General features: G+C 40.2%; 2 protein-coding genes across 6 annotated transcripts in view; one reads left to right on the forward strand and one right to left on the reverse strand.

Annotated features, from left to right (window-relative positions):
- The window catches only part of SKIC3 (SKI3 subunit of superkiller complex), a 44006-nt gene extending 22859 nt beyond the window's left edge, over nucleotides 1-21147 (forward strand). For all 5 annotated transcript variants that reach the window (XM_035099721.3, XM_060280187.2, XM_035099723.3 and 2 more), the window contains exons 28-41: nucleotides 689-766; nucleotides 2061-2185; nucleotides 3881-4004; nucleotides 6748-6969; nucleotides 8475-8547; nucleotides 9380-9433; nucleotides 9551-9662; nucleotides 10158-10286; nucleotides 10501-10622; nucleotides 11807-11965; nucleotides 14784-14936; nucleotides 16463-16593; nucleotides 17922-18045; nucleotides 19267-21147. In XM_035099721.3, coding sequence (XP_034955612.2) covers nucleotides 689-766; nucleotides 2061-2185; nucleotides 3881-4004; nucleotides 6748-6969; nucleotides 8475-8547; nucleotides 9380-9433; nucleotides 9551-9662; nucleotides 10158-10286; nucleotides 10501-10622; nucleotides 11807-11965; nucleotides 14784-14936; nucleotides 16463-16593; nucleotides 17922-18045; nucleotides 19267-19350 — 1690 coding nt within the window. In that variant the 3' untranslated portion in view covers nucleotides 19351-21147. The remainder of the gene's footprint in view (nucleotides 1-688; nucleotides 767-2060; nucleotides 2186-3880; nucleotides 4005-6747; nucleotides 6970-8474; nucleotides 8548-9379; nucleotides 9434-9550; nucleotides 9663-10157; nucleotides 10287-10500; nucleotides 10623-11806; nucleotides 11966-14783; nucleotides 14937-16462; nucleotides 16594-17921; nucleotides 18046-19266) is intronic.
- A 1760-nt stretch (nucleotides 21148-22907) lies between these two features.
- The window catches only part of FAM81B (family with sequence similarity 81 member B), a 29447-nt gene continuing 28816 nt past the window's right edge, over nucleotides 22908-23538 (reverse strand). Inside the window, exon 9 of the mRNA XM_035099724.3 lies at nucleotides 22908-23348. Within this exon, the coding sequence (XP_034955615.1) occupies nucleotides 23215-23348 (134 nt within the window). The 3' untranslated portion in view covers nucleotides 22908-23214. The remainder of the gene's footprint in view (nucleotides 23349-23538) is intronic.

Raw genomic sequence — 23538 nt, forward strand, 5'->3', positions numbered from 1 at the left:
CTGGTGCAGTTCTTTCAGAACTGGTGTTACATGTTCCCGGCTCACCCCAGATATAGGAATTAGATATGCTAAAAATGATCCAAATATAGACAAAATCAACACTTTAAAAAACAAAGTGTGCATGCACACGAAAGCTCATACCAAAATAAAAACTTAGTTGGTCTTTAAGGTGCTACTGAAGGAATTTTTTATTTTACTTTGACCCAGACCAACACGGCTACCTACCTGTAACTTTAAAAAACAATTATACGTAATAAAGTTACCATGTTTGGACAGGCTTGCCTAAACAGGTAAGTTTTAGCATTGAAAACAATACAGTGAATGTACCTAATATTAATCTGCCTAATATTAATCGGCAGGGAGTTTCAGAGAATAGCTGCTGTCACACTAGAAGACTGATTATTTGCAAGTGTGAAATGAACATTATTTAAATATGTATCCTGCTACATCTTCAGTGCTCAAGGAAGATTATAAGATAATTGGAAAGATAAAGATACACCTCTGAAATAAAGGTTTTGTCAAAAAATGCAATAAAATGGTATTCCATTTCTCCATGGGGCTTGCATACCCGAGAGTTTTTTTTAAATAGTTTTAATTACTAGAATCAAGCCCTAGTTCTTAAAATTTGGATAAATTGATCTTACTGACATAAGTATGTAGAATTTTGAACCTCTTATTTTTTTTACAGGGCAGTTCTGCTGTTGAAAAATTCTGAAGATAAAGAGAAATACTGTATAGCAATGAGAAATTATGGCAGAGCACTGTGGTAAGTCTGCTTATTTTTGGACAAATTGTTATTTCCATCTTCCCCTAAAATTAAGAACCCTTATTTGCAAAAACCTTTTAATAATGAACATGACTCTTACTGCATTCACACATTGTGCTTCTACTAGGATATGGTATTCCTGTGTCACTTGATGTAATACGTTTTCATACTCCATGAAGACATAATTTAGCATATCTCAAACCTGGGATCTCCACTGAGCTATGAAGCTCACTAAGTGACCTTAGACCAGTCGTCAGCTCTCATTCCAACCTACCTTACAGGGTTCTTGTGAGGATAAAACAGAGAACAATGTACTCTGCCTTGAGATTCTTGGAGGAAAGTCAGGATCTAAGTAGTAAATAAATAATGAGGAATCCACCAGTATTTTAATTACTGAGATTTTCTGCTGTTTCCAAGGGGTGCAATGGACTGTCGCATTGTAAATGGTTTGACTTGCATTAAGCATTTGCTCTTATTAGAAGATTGCTTCATCTGCTATATTAATTCCATAATTGATTCCAGACATTAATAGCCAAGATGCAAACAGAACAAATGGCATTCTCCTTTGGATCCCAGCCTACACATAGAACTTGAATTGTTGAGTGTCAGTGTTTGGATATTAGTTTTTGACTAGTTGGCTATATATTTTGTATCATGGGTGATTGATTGTTTGATTTATAGAGTGCCACCAGTGTGTATGGGAGGTCCCAGCCCCAGTTTAAAATTTGGCATGGGAAACAACAGAGAACGGGTAGGATAGGGGACACGGAGAGGTAACATGCAGTTGTTTCAGTTGCATGTGCTTGGGCTTAATTGCAGTCTCAGAATAGGGTGTGGGAACTAGGCAGTTCTGCCCAAGGCTTCATGGAAAAGGTAGGCTTTGAAGAAAGATTTGAAGGAAGGAAGACTGAAGGTGTTGTTTTTACCTTGATTCCTTGTATTCTGATTGCATTTTAAATCTCATAAATAATACGTTTTCAAAGTACATCAGTGGAGAAGCAATTTTTAAGGTAGCCAGGATTCAAACACATGGCTTTACAATTTAAGATCAGCACCTTAAATTACACTCCCATGCCTCTCTCTTTATAGCAGTATTCCATTTTGAAACAATTCTACATCATTTCTGGAGGTGAATCGACCAAAGTGTTGCTCACAAATGAACTACTGCATCATGGGTAGCATTTACTCCTTATAGTTTTTTATGGAGTTCGGTTGCACCAAACCATTTGTTGTGAGCTCATAATTAGGCCTGAAAGGGATATGAATGAGTTTTGTTCTTTTTCCTTCTTGAAAGTGCTCTAGGTCATTATGATGATGCCATCCAGGCTTACTTGTTGACTGGCCTCACAGAATTTGATGATATTTTAGGAGTTGCCCAGGCTTACTTCAAGAAAGGACATTTCCAAGAAAGTCAGAAGGGTAAGTGTTGCCCATACATACCATCTCTTCAGGGTAATTAGTATGAATTTGCAACGTTAACTGGATTATATAGTGGTACCTCGCAAGACGAAAACAATTTGTTCCGCGGGTCGTGCCGTCTTACGAAATTTTTCGTCTTGCGGAAACAAATGGCAGACGGCAAAAAAATTTCGTCTTGCGAGGCAACAAAGAATCACTAGACGCTTTCGTCTAGCGAGTTTTTCGTTGCGCGAGGCATTCGTCTTGCAAGGTACCACTGTACTGTGAATAGAAGCATGCATTATGATCACAATGTTTTGGGTTTTTTTTCTACAGATAGTCTTCTCTCAAATACCTTTCTATTGCATACAAATGATACCTTTTCTCTTCATACAAATGAGATGCACTGCAGATTGGTCCGTTCAGTTGACCCAAGCTTAGCGCCCAGCCAGAATTTGTGGTTGCCAGGATCCAAACCTCAGCAAGGCAGGGCAGGGCAGAGGCTTGACTCCAGCATCACATCAAGTTTTTGCAAACCTCCTAATCACAATAGTCATACCATGGAAGTCAACAGAATCCGTTCCAGAAGTCCGTTTGACTTCTAAAACATTTGGAAACCAAAGCGCAGCTTCTTATTGGCTGCAGGAAGCTCCTGCAGCTAATCAGAACCTGCGGAAGCCCTGCCGGACAACCGGCTTCTGAACGAACATTCAAAAACCAGAACACTCATTTCTGGTTTTGATCGTTCAGGAGCCAGAATGTTCAACTCCCAAAGCGTTTGGGAGCCAAGGTACGACTGCACATCATAGAATATTCCCAGCTCTCTTCCAGTATTGGAGCTGAAAAGTGGGAGCAGGAACATCACTGCAGTTGCTGTATGCTTGGGAGACACCTGTAGTGATCAGGGCAGAATAAATAATCCCCAGCTCTCTTCCTGAGCCCTGCCACCCTAAGATTCATGATGGGGGGGGGTCATCCTCACAGGCATGCTTCTGATGCACTCCAAGCATCTGCAAAATGCATCAGGGCACAAATCTGAGCTAGGAAAAATATGCTGGGTGTGTTTGTATCATTAGGCACACTGCATTTCCAAGCTCCTTGGAAGGTCTTCAGAGTGCAGCATAACTTCACATTACCTACCATCCTTTCAAGCTTAGGACAAGGCTAGTGTTATTGTTTTGCCAGTGACACTTGCCAAGATAAGTATGGCAAATGTATTTGTGGACTCCTGACATTGAAGAGTTCTTACTAAATAGCTTTTTCAGCTAGGTATTCTGTATTGCAGTTTGCAGTCAACTCAATAAGGGCAAAACTTGCTATTTCCAGTCATGCTCCCTCAGTCAAATTATGATTGTAAGCTTGAGAGTATGAGCCAAAGCTGCAAGTTGGATAATATGAGTACACATCCTCACTGGGCCACTTCAGATATTACTTTGGCCTTGGGATCCTGCCTGTGAGATTAGGGCAAGTTTAAGGCTTCTGCTTTCTCCTACCTGAAAGAAAAATAAGCTGGAAACAAAATACAAAACTCTGTTTTGATGCACTTAGAAATTCCCATTCTAACCAAATGAGCGATATACAAACAGCCCATTACAGAATATGTTTTTTAATGTATTGTGCTGCATGTCTTTGGGGAAATCAAGGCAATAGTTGAGCATGGTTCCTTTTTTTGCTATTGTTTTGAATTTTTAAGCTTCGTTCCTATTTTATTACTAGCTTATGAGAGAGCACTCTCTGTTGCTGAATGTGAGCAAGACAAAGCATATATCCTAACGGCCCTTGCAATAATGGAATACAAGCAGGATCAAGTGGATGATGCGAAAACCCTCTTATTTAAGTGGTATGTAATAGGTTCTTGCATTTACAGAAGTCAATAATTAAAGTGATTTTCTGGTACTGCAAAATATCTTCAGAAACACACACACACACACACACACACACAAAGGAACAACTCCTCCCCCTGCAAAAAAAACCCAACAACCCACAGTCCTGTTAGCACTGTATATGCTTTACTAGCTACAAAATGTAACAGTTGAGAAAAAAAAGAATGCAATTTGAGAGGGATTAGAATGCCCTACTTGGATGGAATGGCATGATAGAGCCCTAAAGAGAAGCACTCCTTTTAGGTGGAAAGGGTACACAGCAGCATTTTGTTGTAGACCCCGCAGTGAACTCAGTAGCTAAAATACCTCCTGATTGAAAGCAAGATGGGGATGCCCCAGAACAATTCAGCGGCTCTTCATACTTTCTAGGTATACAGAAACACATAACTTTGTGAATTCGAAGAGAGCCCTGTTTAAAAATATTCCAAAACAGGATAAGAAGGACCCCTTCACTTTCTACTCTTACACACAGGGGAGGAGCTCATAAGGACTCCTGCTTTCAGGCTTCCTACAGGCATCTGGTTGGCCACTGTGAGAACAGGATGCTGGACTTGGTGGGCGATTGGTCTGATCCAGCCGGGTCCTTTTTATGTTCTTAAGGAGCCAGAGCTTGTAAAGATTAATTGATTCAAGCACCGAGAGCAGCTGAGAATGGAGAGTTAAGATGTCAATTGAAAAGTCATTTTCTCTGTGTGTGTGTCTCTCTTGCTCCTCCTCCTCTTCCTGTCCCACCTCTTGGGCAGTATCCAGAGGTCTGAACAGTACTTGTCATGTTCCTTTTCCAGATTTACTGGAGCCAATATTCTGTTGCTGGTCCCACTTATATTCACCTATTTGGAATGTTTTACATTAACTTCATTTTTCCCTATTATTATTATTATTATTATTATTATTATTATAGTAAAATGTCTTTGCACAGTCTACTAGGAAGCCTTCAGATGATGGCACTGATAACTAGAAGCAGAAAAGGGGTGCAGAGATTTGGGTTCAGTACCAAAATGCAATGGGGGGGGGCAGACTTTGTTAACATGGATCAGAAATGCTTGCCTGTAGCCATTATGTAGATCTCAGATTTCCTGAAATTCCAAAGGATTCTGATCAACTATTCTTCAGGCCTGGAGCACTTGGTAATCTGATACAATAAAATGTGAATGCTCACCTCTGCAACACCATTCTTGTTTTAGCCATCTGTTGAATCACTAAGAGCATCCTACACAATATTAGTCATATTTATTTTAGAGAGTAATGGTAAACATGCATCGTTTTATCAGGAAGGGCAAAGCAGTGCTTTAAAATGTGAACTTATTGCTCTAGAAGCTAAATTTTATATTGCTTCAGTAAACTGGCTGTAATAAATGAAAATGAATGTAATTTCCATCTCCTGTTAAAAAAGAAAAGAAAAAGGGAACAGCAGCCTTGCCTGGAAATAGGGGAGAACAGCCAACGGTCAAGTTGTTTCACTGTTCCTCTTCATACCAATTTTCAGTCCAGTTTTGTTGAGTCATGATTTTGAGGTCATTTCCCCCCCCCCCAGTTGCCAACAGATGTTGTTAAGAAGTATAATAAAGCTGGTCTTTGCATTCATTTTTCATTTGCAATTAAAACATTAGCTACAAAGGATACAGTGGTACCTCTACTTACAAATAACTCTACTTACGAATGTTTCTACTTATGAATGGAGTTCCGTCCGCCATCTTGGATGCAGTTTAGATAGGATTTTTTCTACCTACGAATTTTTAGATAAGGTTGCTTCGACTTACGAAATTTTTCTCCCAATGCATTCCTATGGGATTCAACTTACAATTTTTTTCGACTTATGAATGTGTGTTCAGGACGCATTAAATTCGTAAGTAGAGGTACCACTGTACTGCCTCCCAACTATGGAGGCAGAACAATAGTCACCATAGCTGGTAGCATTACACTGCCCCAAATGATCTCAAGGAGGTTGTATGTGAAAAAGTTTTTAGGGCAAAATATAATTCACAACTCAATAGGTTATGAGTTGTAGATTCAGCAGCAGGCAAGGAGAGTGGTGTCATGAAAATTAAACTTGCCTTTTCCAATAATGTGAATCTTGTATATCTGCAAGATTCTGTACGAGTGCACTAAAAAGATGTAGATACTTGTTAGTAGTAGAAATTTAGCTATGTTGATCTGAGGATGGACATATAAGGCTGACTTAAAGTCAGACCATTGATTCATCCATCCCACAACTATGTATTTAGGTAAAGGCCTGCATTCTTGACTTATCCACTTAAAAGAAGCAATTGGTAGGACTTAAACCTGGGGATTGTCTACGTACGAAACACATGCTCTGCCAGTTTGCTGTGGCTCCTTCCCATTCTGGACTAGAGCATTTTGTAAAGCTACAGAAGCACAATAAATTTTACAGATCACATTAGATATTAGGCGAATCCCACCTTTGGCATCTAATGAGCTCCATCAGCAGAAGTCCTGCAGAAGGGCTTCCATTTGTACAACAAGCCTTCCCTGCTCCCCCACCCCACCAAGATAGGTTCAGGGGAATCAGGAGAACCCCCAAAACAGCAAGGAAACCTGATGTGCTTGCACAGGCGGAATGTTCACCACAGCACAAGATTGCATTCTGCTGCAAATGAACTCTAGCCCATGTGAAGAACAGATCTTTCATGTTTTACTTTATGGTAATAGCGCAGTGAGTAACCTGTGTTGTACTTACAGCTCTATATTACAGGAACCTAATATAGGAAGTCTGCAAGCTCTGTGTGCTTTAGGGCTGATAAGGCAGGATGCTACACTTGCAACGGCAGCTCTGAAAGAATTATTAAAGCTAGCAGAAAGAAAGGATGATGTTTATGAGAGGTGCCTTCTTACATCAGCTGTCTATGCATTACAAGGCAGAAATCTGGCTGTTCAGAGACAAGTTTCAAAAGCTGTTCACAGGTATGTAATCCGTACTTTCCAAAATGAATTGTGTTGCATTTGTATCCCTCCGTTCCTCCAAGGAGTGCTCTTTTGACATTAAACCACCCTGCAAGGTAGGCTAGGCTGGAAAGAAGCTTGCCAAGACTGCCCTATGAGTTGCATACTTGAGTTGAGCTGAGTGGAGATTTGAACTTTTACACTGGGGAATGTTTATTTTTTATTCAAAGTCAAACTTTTTCTTCTGGATGTGTTTGTTCTCTATTTCATTTCATGGTAGTGCAGAGAGTTCTTATCAAGCCATTAAGTAACCAAATTCTGTGAAGTGAACTTTCCCAACTTCATGTGGATAACTGATTAAATTTCAAAAGCACTAGGCACCAATAAAACAAATGAACCTGCTTGGAAATAGATTTTTCCAAAACTCCTAGGTCAGCCCTCCTTGTCCTCTCTGAAAGACCATTTCTCTGTTGCTTCAATAACTGAGGGTTATCTAATTATTATTTATTAGCTTTTCATCTGATAAAGCTGGAATGTGTTGCAGCTACTGTACCTAATCTTCATAATCAGTTGATTGCTTTCCCCATATCGCTGTTAAGTATTTTATGCTAAAAATAGCTAAAAATTATTTCGATAATATTTAATTTAGGAACAATCATCTTGTGTTTATAAAATCTCAGCACGGTATCTAATCAGGTAGCAACTAGTATTGACAAATTCACAACTGTGGGACTCGTAGCTTAGGAAGGAGTTCACCTCAAATGCATTATTATCCAAACCAAAAAACTAATAAGCATTTACAGTGGGCTCTACATTCCAGTTCTGTTATCAAGAGACAGGAGTGTCCAAATTTCAAAATGGCAAGAAAAAAAAGCTACTTTCTGTTCAAGCTAAAAATAAACCCCAACTCATTTTAGCAGATCCATCACTAATTGCAACTGATAAGAGAAATGTTTTTGATCTTGAATAACTTTTGTTCCCGTATTTGAAACCTTGACCTGTCAGTATAATTTTGAGATTTAAAACTTAATAACCTAATTGTTATGTACGTTGCTCTTAGACTAATTCCTACACTTGATTATGTCTCCCCCCCCCATTCTTAAACTACTAGCATTTTATAAATGAGGGCTTCCTTTTCTGCTTTGTAAGTTAGAAGGTGCTGACTTAGAAGCAATCACTTAGAGAGCAAGTTGTATAACTTCAGAGCCAGTGTGGTGTAGTGGTTAAGAGCAGTAGACTCTGGTGAACCGGGTTCGCGTCTCTGCTCCTCCACATGCAGCTGCTGGGTAACCTTGGACTAGTCACACTTCTCTGAAGTCTCTCAGCCCCACCTACCTCACAGAGTGTCTGTTGTGGGGGAGGAAGGGAAAGGAGAATGTTAGCCGCTTTGAGACTCCTTCAGGTAGTGATAATGCAGGATATCAAATCCAAACTCCTCTCCTCCTCCTCCTCCTTCTTCTTCCATGTTGATTGGTTCTACTAACGCATAAGATGGCAATTTAAAACTGCTGTGCTCTCTTCTCTAGCAACCCAGATAATCCTGCCCTGTGGTCTCTCCTGTCCCAACTGGTACCTCGGTATACACCACAAAATGCAAAGGTGAATATGCATAGGTTGAAATAGAATCAAGGCATTTATTTATAAGCTGAACTATCATTAAATAAATAAGAACTTGGCACCAAGAACTGTGTGCACGACTGTTAATTGGTTAGACAATTGCCCTTCAAGATGATCTGCTTGCCAAAGTGGCATTAATGTTATACTTTCCACTGTTTTACAAATAAGTATATAGCATCTCTGTATATCAGTTGTGCCGTCAGGTTGCATTTACCAACCTGTGCAGAATTCCCTTCACCCTTTATTCCTCTTCTCGGAAGGGTAAGATTTAAGGATGAACAGTCACTGCTACTGTAGAATCACTCAGCACACGTAGTTCCTTGTCTCAGGGCCAAGCTGGATACGATGTTTGTCGCATAGCTTGCCTTTGCATGGATGGTTTTTCTTTTACAAGTAGTTGGTGTGGAAGGGAAGCTAAATTGGGGCCATGTCATGGTTGTGATGGACTTTTTAACTCCTTGCTCCTGCCTCCTTCCCAAAAGGAATTGCCGCATGCCTGCTGTTTGCAGCAGGAGGAGGGCTTTCCTTCCAATGCAAATAGGACGGAGAGTGATTCTGCCTCTGCTTGTTCCCTCCATGGAATGGAACATTGCCAGCAAATATGTAGAAAAAAAGGAGAGGGCCAAGGGAGCAACTTATAGCTTGATTCTCTCCCCTCTATCATTTTAAGAAGTCAGAATATTTAAACGTACAAACCTATTTGACATTTCCACATGCGTTGATACAAAGGGCAGAAGACTTATCCGACTTAATTGATGTCTCAGACTTGTAATACTCTGTCATACCATAATCAGATCAATATTTTATCTTGCAGGGTGGGGCCACTGCAGGAACTATTGCTCATATTCACGATTTAAACCACGGAAAGGTTAATATCTTCCCTTATCAAAAATATTTTTCTACATCGAGAATTTAGAGTGATGCTTTTCATTAGACAAGGAATAAATTAAAAGTTCTCTTTCGCTGTGCATGCACCCTTATTTAGAGAGCCTTGCTGAACACTGCAGTTAATCAGTTGGCGTTAGGATGCCACACAGCTGAAAATAAAAAGAACAATCCATTGAAGAATATCCAAAAGGCGGTCCATCTTTCTCCAGGTAACTTTTACTTCTAAATCCTTAATTTTAGACCAGATTCAGGGCCGTAGCTGAGTAACGTAATAGGTTAGTTTTTCTGGGACACTAAAAATTCTTGGCTCTAAACGCTGATTCATAGAAAGTGAAGTTACAGTTAGCCCACCACTCGTAATGAGCAAAGGCAAAAAACATTTTCATAATGAACTCCCCAATTTTATCTGTTTGCAAAATGAGCAGTTAAGCTGATGTTGATGATGATTACTACTACTATTACTACTCCACTTTTTTCCAAGGCAGCTTACAGATAAAAAACAGAATTATTTAAAACCATAGAAATAATTAAAGAATTAAACAGTTATAGAATTAAAACTGCAACGTCAGTTTTTTAGTATCTTGGCATGCAAACTTCTGGGGGTTTATTCATTTTGCTTCTTAGGTTTTGCATCACTAAGTACTCTCTCTTGTATAACTGCTTAGTGTACCTTGAAAATGACAGTTCTCTCATGTTTATTTCAGATAACCCTGCTTCTTGGGCTGTGCTCCTGGCTGCTTGTCATGCTGAAAACACGAGTGTTTGCCTGCATAATACACAACCCAAGAGGACAGATTTGGAAAAAACTATAGTAGCTGCAATCTCAGCTAAAAGTAAGGCCTTGCATTGTCACAAATAGTTATTTATGAGAGGAAACCTTTAGAAATTTTTCTTCTCATTTGAAATGATTAGTGAATGAGAGTATCACTTTTATAAATGTTGATGATGTTTGATGTTTGTTGATTTATAAAAAATGTAATAATGAATACCACTTTATGTAGGTGCAGATTCGGCTTTGACAAATAATGACCTTTACATGTTTTCTAGTCAAAGATAAGGACCTTCCAACTTCTTATGCCCAAGCTCTTGAAGAATGGTCTCTTTTCCAAGCTGTTACTAGCTTAAATGAGACAGGTAGAACTTCAGAAGCTGAAGCACTCTGTACAAAGGTATGCATTAGTAATAACTCAGTTATCAGCAGTTAGAGTTGCCACTTGTCCTGTATAATACAGGACTGTCCCATTTTCAGTGTTAAATGCTATGTCCTGTATTGATACACGTTTGTCCTGTAGTTCAGGTCTTCCCCCCCTCTCTCTATCTCAAGTTAGGAATCCTCTTCATGTGTGTGAAAGGGTGTTTGAAAAGTCATGCATTTAAGCTCTGGGTAGCCAAGAACAGACAGATTTAAGAATGCAAGAGAGTGAAATTGTATCAAAATAACAGCTGGCTGTATAGTTATTATAGGTGTGAGAGTGATTTTAGTTTTCCTTAAACAGACAAGATTCACTTCAGAATTGCTAATAAATGTATTAGCTTGAAATGGGCGAGCCTTTGCCAGTTTTCCATCTCTACCACAGTAAAAGAAATAAATGATGTGTTGACCCTTGTCCCTAGCCAATATTGTGTAATAGCTGAGAAAAGTTTCAAGAGACAAGGTCACAAAGTTGCAATTGGTATTTAGCGCAGAGCTTTCCAAACTGCGTGTCGCGACATGTTAGTGTATTGGCTGTAGTGTGTAGGTGTGTCGCATGAATGCTCCTCGCGCTCCTCCTGGGGCTGGAAAGGGGTTAGTTTAACCTCTGGTTTGCTAGTAAAACTGAATTACTGTGTTGCAAAATGATGCGTGTCCAAAAAGTGTGTCACCAACTTGAAAAGTTTGGAAAGCTCTGATTTAGTGAGTGATTTCTGACACATTCCGGGTGTCTTCTTTAGGGGGATTTATTCCAGGAGTTTGCCAGACACAAATTGTTACTGCCTTCTGGGGAAATATGTTTGGAGTCACATCTCCTCTATGTAGGGGTTGTGTCTAGGTTTGTTTGGCAGCACAGTTCCTTTGCCAAAATGCACTGGGAATTATTAAATGTCATGTCAATTTTGGTTTCAGTGGGGAAAGTATTGACTGGCTTGTTGAAAAAGAACTGCATCTTTTGAGCCTTCTCCTCTTGCTTCTTTCCTGTTGTTAGAGAAGCAACACTATTCCACCCACCACTTTTGCTTATGGATTGACAGTTGAGCATGCCATAGTTCCTCTAAGTCACTCCAAGTTACACTGTTCACATGAAGGCCCTACTTTTCTTTGAAACTGCTTCGGATGATTTTTTTGTGTTCAACTCAAAATGTTGTTTGCCTCTAGGGATTGAAAATTTTCCCTGAGCAGCCAACTTTGTACTTGCTTTTAAGGCAAGTTCAGTGCAAACCACTTTGGCAGTCTCACAAAGAGCTTCCGGATGCAATCTTGGAAGAGCTCCAGAAGGCAGTGATGTCCAACTCTACTTCAGTTACAGCTTGGCATGTAAGTTTGGATGTGCTTTTTTGCCCTGCAGTTTTGGGTCTCTTTATCAAATGATCACAGTGTGGTATAATAGCAGCTGGTAGCGCGAAAGTTGAGAAACGCTGCACTTGAGAGCTGCACCTAAACACAACCTGGAAGTAACTTCCATTGAAATCTGCCTGGAAAGCAGACAAAATCAGCTCGAGCTTTTTTTTGAATCACACAAAACTTGGAAAGTCTCAGCCCATGGGAGCTGTTCCACCACCACCAACCTCTCATTTGCCCTTCTCTATACTTTCCTGCACTTACCAGATTGTGAGGTGAAGCCAGGAGGAAGACAGACTCAATGAGCTTAAGAAAAGATGGGCAAGGCTCTTTCCATGCAGTTCTTGGGTCTTCATTGAAGGCTTTTGAACCTGCTTTGTTGATGGGAACAATGAGGTGTAGTTTTGTATTCCTCCTGTTTCGTTTTATAGAAGAAACGTTTTTTTAAACCAGTTCTCTGAGTTCACATCATTAATGCCTGTTCTGAGCATGCTCAGAAAAGCTCTCATTGCAGAGATTCAGGAACTTAGACCCTTTGAGCTGCTGTTTCCTCTTGCCTCTCGCCTCTCCCAGCTCTTAACTTGGCAAGCTGGGAAGGAAAATTGGTACAAGACTGAAGCTGCACTATTATGAGCAGAAATAAAATAGGGAGAGGGGGGGCATTGGTATTTGCTTGTAATAGCTTGGGGGTTTCTGAACGAGGAGAGTTGTTCACACAGGCAAACAGGTGTGTGAATGCTTCTCTGGCAATTTTTGGTTTTCCTCCTTGCTTCTTAGTGCTTCCAATCCCTGTTTATATTCCAGTATATTGAAATGTTGAGTTCTCTGATCCATGATTCCAAAATGTTTCCCCTTTTGTGGTGCTGGATAACCAGTGATGCTTATCGGCTGCCATGCAGGAGTCATCCAGAAGAGGCCAGCTAGGGTCACATGACACAGATTTGATTGTCTTCCCCCCAGTTATGTCCCTGCCTCACCTCTGCTTCAAGGCTTTTCACAGTAGCAATTCCTACTACCAATTCTTGTTTTTTCCTTCATTCTATGTACTACGTAGCACTTAGCTTTAACTCAGCATTTTGTCCTTTTCTTACCTCAGCTCCTGGTCTTTTTTAAAAAGGTCATTTCTTGTTTTACTTATTTTATCTTTCACCTTTTCTTCACTCTTGACTATGACATCGATTGGAAGAAGCATCTGGAGCTACAAAAAAATAGTAGCCGGGGGGGCGGGGAGCCAAGCTTGTAGTAGACGGACCTTGTGTACTGGCAGAGGCCACCAATGGGGGCTAGAGCACGTCAGATTGCAAAGGGCAATCTGCAAGCAGATGAAGGTGCCTCCGTAATTGGAGGTTGTTTAAGTTCAATCATGAGAGAGACAAAGGTGCATCCAATTGTGACATGTTTTTTTTGCAACTGAAGCAAGCCTTACAACTGAGCTGTTCAGTCGTCGTGGCACCTTTGACATCACACTACTTAAATCAATAGAAGTTGACATGACAGCCTGTAGAAGAACAGATACTGTAAATTAATCTTGTATCAGCACATTGGCCCTTGGTAGCTTCTTCAGCTGGTCGTTTACAATTAAAGCCTTGAGATTTTCTCTTTGATGCCATTTTTGTGCAGATAAATGCACCTGATACATTGCCCAGAGTAGATGGCTTTTTGCATTTTATTGTTGCTAGCAAATATGTTTTAATGTCAGAGCCAAGAACTGAAAGAACAAAAAGTAGTTAAGCGCTGAGCTATTGTTTCACTCTTTCTTGACAACAAAAGCTTTAGATCACCGATCTGCACAGGGAAGCCCTCCTGGCTGGTATAAGCTGCAGTTTGCAACGACTGGAAGACCAAAAATCGCACACACCAGCCCTAAATAATTACTTACATGTCTGAATGAGTGGAGCAGAGGCAAAAATGCAATTATAGCAACTTAGACCTAAGCGTTGTGTGGGAAATGCAGAGGGCAGATTATGATATAATGAAAAAGGGAAGCACAGGTGGATTTGGTGAAACCTTATTGTGGCAAGAGTTAAATTCTGTGGTTCTGTCATCAGACTGTGAGTTGGGTGTGCTGAGCAGACATGCGAAAACTTCAGGGGGAAGGATTTAGTTGTTCAGCACCATGATCAGCTCCTCTCGAGCCGTTTCCCAAATGTGTGTGCTGAGTTGGGAAAGCTGGAGTGCCAGTATATCCCAGTTTAACGATAACTGTGTGACTGCCCACAAAAAACAACAGTGAGCATTCAATTTTGTGGGAGTCATCTGCTTGCCTGGTAGCAGCTACCTGATTTTGCTAATCCATTTTGGCTAGTACTAGGACCAGCACAGGCTCCTTGTGGCTAGCAGATGTTACCCATTATAAGTCAGAACTTATTATACGTGCAGAAACCCTCTTGTCTGGTGGGTATGTCTCATGTGCAGCAGGTTAATAATCCTGTTTTATGCTATGATCCGCAGCACTTAAAGGGAGAAGCTGTCCATCATCTTTAGCCCCCACCCAGTCCCAGATTAGGTTGCAAATTCAAACTATGTGCAAATTCATTTACCTTTTCCAGCTCTAAGATCCATTTTACCCAAATCTAATAAATCAGTCAGAAATGCTGTATATAGAATTGCAGATTATAGTTTTAAGAAATGGTGTGTCTCTTCTGCCGATGCTTGTATTTTTACTCTAAAGTAATCTTCACCATTTCAGAGTTTTGTTTTTAAAAGAGCATTTAATAGAATTATAAGACAAGGAATTTGATAGGCAGTAGTAGTAGAAAAATATGAAATTTGAACTTTGCTCTTCTGCTTTCAGTGGTTGGCTCAAGTGTACCAGTCACAGGGAATGATGGTTGCGGCAGAAATGTGTTACCGAAAAAGTCTGCAACTGGCATCTCAGCAGGGCAACTGGAGTGGAAAGCTCTCTAGTCTACTAAGGCTTGCTAAGCTTGCCCTGGAAATCTGCATGGTAAGAGAACCAAGTTATTAAATATGTTGTATATGTGGGGCTGCCTTTGAAACCAGTTTGGAAACTACAGAAACAAGTGCAAAATTCGGCAGCCAGCTTATTGACCAGGACCAGAAGGTCTGAGCATATCACACCAATTCTGACCAGGCTGCATTGCTACCAATTAGTTTACTGGTTCATTTCAAAGTGCTGGTTTTGCATGAAGCAGCTGAGAACCTCAATACCTCAAGGGCCTCTTCTCCCCATATGAACTAGCCTGGACCTTCCTGTCTTCATCAGAGCCCAAATCCATGTGCCTCACCTGAGGAAAATGCAAAGGGTGACCACAGAATAATGGGCTTTTTCTGTGTGTGTGCCACACACCCCAGGTTTCTGGAATGTTTTTCCTAGGGAAACACTCTTGGAACTATCATAGCCCAATTTTAGGTGGCAAGCTTAAGACATTTTTATTTACCTAGTAGTTAAGTTAGTCTCTGCTGTAGTGCTCATCTTTGTCCTTATTGTGTTGCTCAGGAATTTTATATTGCACATTGCTTTAAATCTGGGTTTAAATTGATTTTATCTGTTTGTATTTTATCCTCGTAAGTTGCTTTGATTCTTTAAAAAAATAAAAGTAGTAGTAATAACAATATGATAAAATGAACCAATTGCTCGTGAACTGAATTTAAAATGTAATATGGTGCTTCTCATCTCACAATTGTGAGTAAGATAGTGCTCTAGCTTCCAGCAAAATATATTTCAGAACTATATATGGATTCCTAACATTTGGATAGCTGGAACAATGAAAGTTCAAAATGTGCTTGTCCAACACTTTGGTGACAGCCAGAACAGTAACTCTGGCTCAAGCACTATTTGGAAAAGGCTTCATCTCGTCTGCATAGATTACAATTCCATCTGACAGTATAAAATACTGCTTTTACCCTTTCTTTCATAATTATAAGTGAAACCCAAGCAGCTGGGGGAAGTGTTATTTTCATAATACATTTTCTCTGAAAGTTGAACAGCAGAAATACCCTTATGCAATTTGTATGGATGAACCCTTTTGCCCGTACATTTTGATTCTGTTTGTGGATTCAAAAGTACTTCATCCAACATGTTGCATTAATTTAATTGAAGCTGGCAAGTATATTTTCTAGGAGTTGATCTATCACTGTCCAGGGATTTTTCTGCGATGAGAATGTTTTGACTGATAAGAGATCATAATCATCATGATCAAGATGCAGGTGAAACTTTCAAAATGATATTTATGCATTACGTCGCACCTCCACTTGACCAGGATAGTGTGTGAAACTATCAATTGAAAGCTGAAAATACATTTTAAAAAAAAGATAGAATGGTAGTCCTGGTGGTTCTGTTGCATCAGCAGTTCTAGGAAGTTTTATTACATTATAATTCAAAGCTGCAGTTCATAATTATCTATGTGGTACACGGGTAAGCAATCTGTCATGCAACATTGCAGTTAAAACCACTGACCATTATGACACAATGATATAAAACATTGTTTTTACATTTGTTTTTGTTTAAAGGGTAATATTTCAAATGATCACTGGCCATCCCTGGTTCAGGAAGCCACAACAGAAGCTTTGAAGCTTTCCTTCTGTCCGTTGGGTATTCTGCTGCAGGCGCTTCTGCAGTACAACCGCAAAATGGGGTCAAGGTGTGCATTGATCTGTATGTTATGTGTTAGCTGTCTATGCATTTTCTCAGCATTTGGGCTATAATTATACCTAATGTAACATGCCCATATGTTCTAATTCAGTAAATGTCCAGATGGTAAATTTTATAAAGCAAAGCCTTATTAAAATCCTGCTCTTTATAAGGGGGCTAAAGTGTAGGGGGGAAACCACAGGTTTTCAACTGCAACAAGATACAAAATACACCATACTTGATGGAAGGTTTTAAAAAAACACGCATAATGGTCAAGATGCAGAGAAGCTCTCTATTCATAATATGAAAATGATGCTTGCAATTGTAGATTTTTGTGAAGTTTCCACTGGCTTGCTTCCTCAAGAGCAGGAGCTACTAGAGGGAGAGCAAACAACATTTCTGGATGCACATTCAGTTATTTTACTCCAGGAAGGTCCTTGCAGAGCTTATCTGAAGCCCAGGGCTGGAGTCTTGTTCTTGACATGACAGCGTAAGTCTGGCAAGCCCCTGGGAGGGCCTCCTGGCTGGCTTAACCCTCTGAGGCCTGCGGCAAGTGTACCTGGCTGCCCCCCCCCCCGCATGGACCTGTTCTAGGGGGTGGCAAAACTCTAGCCTATGGGTCTGATTAGGACTGACATGTGTCCCAATTTGTCTCATGAGGCTGCTTTCAAAGGGACATGGCTACAAAGGAACAATCAGGACCTTAAAGTTCCTGATTCTTCCTTTGTAAGTGGGGGATCACTGACAATTGCACTGTGTCCCTTTTGCAGGTGTGGTTTGAATTCAAACCATACCACTAAGCAGACTTCAAAGGGGCTCACTGTAGCCACTGCTCAGCTGGGCTCCTCTGCCCGCCTGCTGTCAAAGTTCACTCTCAGAGGGTTGTGAAATGAAGGTTTGTATCCAATAAAGTAATTTTCTTGCACAAGGACTTCCAACTGCACCATGGGATGTTCTCTTCCTACATATCTCCCCCAAATCTGTTCTGGAGGTTTCTGTAGCCCTCTGGAGCAGATTGGAGGACACAGTTGAATCACAACAAAGCAGCCTGACATAGTGATGATAAGTTCCATTGAGTCCATGCAGTAGGAAATTAGTGACATGTAACTTAGGTAGTTTTAATGGAGTGGTCCATTATTTTCTTTTTGCTTCAGCAGTAGGTTTGTTCCCTGCTCTTTTGTTGCAAGTGCCCCAGATTTATGTAAGAACTTGCTGTACAGATATAAATTTTGCTTTTTGAAAGCAAGGTTGAAACTGGAGCCCTTACAATGCTATAGACTCACTCTTGTTTTCTAGTTTTCTCATTGCATTTTGCAACGTTTTCTGTTTCCTTTGTAGGGAAACTCGCCGCATGCTAGAAAGAGTGGTGTATCAACCTGGATATCCAGAAACTGTAGCATCAGTTGCCCGGTGGTATCTCTTAAGGCACTTGTATGCCAAAGATGATTATGAATTAATAGATGTGAGTAGCGCTTACCTTTTGAATTATTTATCTTAGGAATTAGGTAAGGCCACATGGTTCTTCTAAGTACTAGAGACCGTGAGGGCTCGTGGCCTGCCTGCCTTGCTGCATCCCAAGTATGCTGTTGTGAGGAACAAAATGTAAGGTGTACTGATGCTTTAGCAGAGGGAGTGTGTCCCTCTCCCTCTGGTCAGTAGAAGAATTACCATGGGAACATAGCTCAGAGGTAGAATATATATAATAGGCCTTTGTAGCCTGGGATATAAGGGACCCAGGTGGCGCTGTGGGTTAAACCACAGAGTCTAGGGCTTGCTGATCAGAAGGTCGGCGGTTCGAATCCCTGCAACGGGGTGAGCTCCCGTTGCTCGGTCCCAGCTCCTGCCAACCTAGCAGTTCGAAAGCACATCAAAGTGCAAGTAGATAAATAGGGACCGCTCCGGTGGGAAGGTAAATGGCATTTCTGTGCGCTGCTCTGGTTCGCCAGAAGCAGCTTTGTCATGCTGGCCACATGACCCGGAAGCTGTCTGCGGACAAACGCCGGCTCCCTCGGCCTATAGAGCGAGATGAGTGCCACAACCCCAGAGTCGGACACGACTGGACCTGATGGTCAGGGGTCCCTTTACCTTTAGCCTGGGATAAGCCACATGACCGCCTTTGCTTATGAGCTATGTTGTAGTCTTGTTGCTGAGCAACAATGTGGAGTGGGAGCCCAGCCCACCAGAAGAATCTCTGAGGAGTACTTGCCTAGAGACAGAGTCAGCATCCAAAGTCAGGTCCAGTCCTAGGGTTAGGGAAACAGCAACCCATGTGCTTAGGCGGTCCAGGGGTCAGGGAATCCAATGATCAAGGTCAAGACGAGCAGGAAGCAGCAAGGCTGGTGGAAGCTCTGCTTATGAAGGCTGAAGCCAGCTGGTTCTCATCAGCACCTTTCCCTGTGTGTCCCTGAAGGCTGATCAGCTGCAGGTGGAGTCACTCCGCCTTCTCCCTTTTCAGGCTGCTGTTCAACAGGCAAAGCTGACTCCTAGCCCATGACAACCTCTATGGAACGCTAGTCCTTCTTGGCCATTGAAATTAATTAACATAACTAACTTAGGTTCCTTAATTTTAATACAGCTACTCTGAGTTGGACTAGCATTGCCTACAATAACTTTAATTGTAATTCCTCTACAACCAAGATATATTTCAGCATCAACATTCTTATTTCCTCCATTTCTCCCGCAGGCTCTTGTAGCAAATGCCAAAGCTAATGGAGATGTTCGAGCTTTGGAGCTAGACAAGAAACTCTCAGCGGCAGCAGCATCCTAGTGTCATTTTCACTGGGAGATTGACAGATGGAAGCCCATGGCAATAACATCCACTTTGCAATTGTTCTTTAAAGGTCAAGGTTCCTGTTTGTTAAACAATTAGGATCAATTTTCCAACATATTTTAAAAGGAGTCTGTCATTAAACCAGTTGAAATTCAGTGGAAGTTTGTTTTGTGCTCAACTGAATTGCATGAAAGATTCCAGCAGATGCCTATGGACTTGGGAAGCACAGAGTAAAACATTGTGTCTGTCTGATGAAGAGCCTGATAAATATTTCCATGAATTAAGCGAATATGAGCTGAGAAATTACCAAACCCTATACTATATTGCACCAAAGCTTTTGCCAATTTGCATATGTATCAGTATCTCTTTTTTACTATTTAGAGGTGAACCTTAGCGCACCTTCTCAGGCATAGGAAATAATATTAGTTTGGTGGTGTTGATGATTAAATGTGTATAACGTGTTGAAACACATGCAAAATGTTTGTTTTGGAATTTGCAATGCTGCTTCTACAGTTCAGGGCCATTTGATGATTGCAATAAGACCTAACTGTTTCATATTTAGTAATTTTCACATGAAATTTAAAATAATGCATTTGCTCTGCTGTTGGCACTGAACTTCTGCATCAAGAATATATTTTAGAATGTGATCAGGTACTGGAACAATCTGCAAATATCCATGTCCTAGCATATGTTGCTTGGTTTTGATTTCTGGGACAGAAATCAATTGCCACAAAGAAAAGCTTCAGTTTTGTTCCTTAACTTCCTGCATAATAATCTTTTTTGTAAGAACTTGTTATTTGTATAATTGTTTTTATGAATGGTGTGAAACTAGTAGAGACTTCTGGGGCACCAGGGACAAGTCTGTTCCGAGTCTGGTTGCTTAGGAATGTAGCCCAAAGTGAGTGGAAACCTTCATCTAAGGCTGAATTTGTATGAAGTGTTTGGGGGGAGGTTGAGAATGAAAAAAGATGTTCATTCTGTGATTCTATTTTCAGATGGCTGTTTTTTGTTTGTTTTTACAAATGTCAGGTTGCTTTAAAGCACCAAGTCAACGTCTTGAGACTATAATTGGAAGTGGACTGATATGGGGCTGGAGAGAGGGGTTTCTCAGCATCTTGTTTCTCTACTGAAATTCTTCCTACAGCTGCTTCTATCCTCTGTAGAGGAAAAAATGCAGGTCATAGCTGCCAAGTTTTCCCTTTTCTCGCGAGGAAGCCTATTCAGCATAATGGAAAATCCCTTTAAAAAAGGGATAACTTGGCAGCTATGATGCAGGTACCTGCACTTTGTTCAAGGAAGGCTAGACAGTATCTGGAAGCTGTGTGTATGTATTTTCAGCAGAATGATGATGCACAGGGGAAAGCTTAAGAAATTTCTCTCTCCGTGCCAGTCTACCATTTCATGTTGCAGTCTCAGAGAATGTGGTGTGGTGTGTGTGTGTGATGTGAGATATTATACATATATATATATATATATATATATATACATATACATATACATATATACATATATATATATATATATATATATATATATATATATATATATATGAATTAAGCCTTTGTTTCAAATATTCTGGAGAATTTAATTCTTGAGTCAGATGCATCAGATTCTACGTGGTTTAGGCCTGTACTGATTGTGGGCTTTTATAATTAATATCAATGTTTTTGCTTATTATTTTACTGAAATAATTCCATGTGTTAGTTTATACGCCATTACAATGTGATGATAATTGCAGTAAATCGAAACACTTGGGATTTCTCAGTGCCTGAAAAAGTGTTTAATGCCTTGGAAGAGCTGTATTTTTTTTTATTTCGGAAACTCATTATCTACATTGCCAAGTTTTATAAATGCCAGTTGTGAAAGCCATTTAAGTATTAGAAAGACATACAGAGTGTTGTTATGCCTGGAGCCTAACATTCTGCATCCTGTAAAAATTAAAGAACAAGTAGCAGGAGAAGAGAGAAAGTGGCTTTTATCTTCGGACTGTAAGGTATGTTGCTAAAATCTCCCATCAGTCACCAACATTGTTGAAGATACCAAGGTAATCAAGGTTTCCTCCCCCCCCATTCATTTCTGTCACTCATAGATAGGAAGGTAAACTGCCACTATTTCAGAGGTAACTCCCTGAGTAATAGTTACCGGTAGGTAGCCGTGTTGGTCTGAGTCGAAACAAAATAAAAAAATTCCTTCAGTAGCACCTTAAAGACCAACTAAGTTTTTATTTTGGTATGAGCATTCGTGTGCATGCACACTTCTTCAGATGAGTAAGTGCCCCATTTTCCCTCCAGTGCAAAGAAGACTAGCTTTCTGAAATGTCAGTAAGATCAAGTCTGTAAGCCTACTGCTGCGCACAGTACTTCTTATTGCTGGATGTTTCGAATGAAGTAATTATAATTCCTAAATTGCACTGTGAGACTGAGAAAGAAGAATGTAACTAATTTCCTCACGGCTTTAAATGAAGACAGTGGCTGATACGGAAGAGCTCTCTACAGTGCAGTCATGTTTTGTATCTGCTGCTTGGCACTATATTTTCCTTGAAGCAGAATTGTAGCTCAGACACTGCAGAGGGTATCGGGATCTGAAAGAGCAGTGGTGCTTGGAATTTAGTCCTCCCAGGAACCGCCAATCTGTCAGTCCTCAGGCACCGCGGAGCACATGATGACAGTGAGGAGAGAGGAGGAAGGGGGCACCTCAATACTCTTGGCTACCACTGCTGTCCTGTATGAAGATAAGGAAATAAATGGACAAGCATAGTTCTTTGAAAACAAGTGGGAAAACAGGCATTTATTTCCCAAGGCCTTTGGAAATAAAATGTTTAATTTTTTGGAAACAAAATTGGTGCACTTCCAGGTTGTTACCCATTGTAAAATGACTGAACAGCAATCTTTCAAGGTTAAGAAAATGGTGATGAATTGTATTTGCGATCTCTTAATGTGAGAGAAAGTACAGAAAGTCGGTCAAGGAACAGTAATGAGTTGCACAGCCTTCTTCATTCCAGTTTTGCAACCTTCCAGAATGCTTTCCATCCTTTATGCCATGCTAACTTTGGGAGAGATCCAACATCATGCCAATGAATACAACAGGACATTCCCTTTGTCTCCTCCCAACCTGCACCCCCCATCTACGCCAGCGGGTCCCCCAACCCTCCAAAGTAGATATTAGGGGTGTGAGGGACACTCCAGGCAGGGAGGGCAATGAGTCATTTCCTTATACAAAAAGTCATCCATAGTCAAAGACTACGTGGTTATCACTTTCTGCCCTTTTCCTATCCTAATTCTCTGTGCCAAAACAGAAACAGCAAGAAGAAAAGAAATCTGTAGGTAAAACACTATGTAGGTAAGAATAATCATTTGAATTTTCAAGACTGGTTACTGAAGGCACAAACTTACGGCATCATAAAATTAGGTGGGCTTGAGGGGGAAATTATATGTAGGTGTCTGTTTATATGAATAGCACCTGTATCTGATTTTAAAAATACAATGCAAAGATTCAGTAGGCCTGTTTATAATTTCTGTCTGAGGCTAGAAAACAGACTTTCATGGCTTTGAGAATTTCAGAATGTAACAATTACTGTTTAATAATCAATTACCAAAGTAGACCAAGCAATTGCTTATACAACAATTACTGACAGCCCTTACATTTTATTTTTTCCAAAATATAAATTCTAATGTAGGAATATGATTCAGATTGATTTGACTTAAATTATAGACATTGCGACATTAATATACAATACTAATCTCCTACGGAGACATAAGAAAACAAGCTTGATATAGTAGAATTCTTGACCTTTTTTTTTTTTTGCAATCTCTTACACACTTTCCCAAGATGGACTAAATGCAAATGTTTTAAGAACTGGGATCAGTCTTCTTGAATTTCAGTTATCTTCCGCCGTATCTTTTTCATGTCTTGCTTGAACTTTTCTTCTTCGAGTTTAAGCTTTGTTGTCTGTATTTGTTTAAGTGCATTGAGCGAGTCACGGATTGACTGAAATCCTGGTAAATAGCAAGCATGGTTAGGGTGAAAAAAACTTGTTTTAATAACACATTTTTCTTTTTATAAAAGCTACTGAACAACCATTTACCTACATACTACCTGTGCTAAAGTTTGCTGAATTAAATCAGTTTCATCTCTTCCAATGAAAGTGCAATAATAATTACTTTCAAACTCTTTGTTGGAGGATAT

Source organism: Zootoca vivipara, chromosome 10 (genome assembly GCF_965207765.1).
Source record: "Zootoca vivipara chromosome 10, rZooViv2.hap1.1, whole genome shotgun sequence".
Taxonomy (NCBI): Eukaryota; Metazoa; Chordata; class Lepidosauria; order Squamata; family Lacertidae; genus Zootoca; species Zootoca vivipara.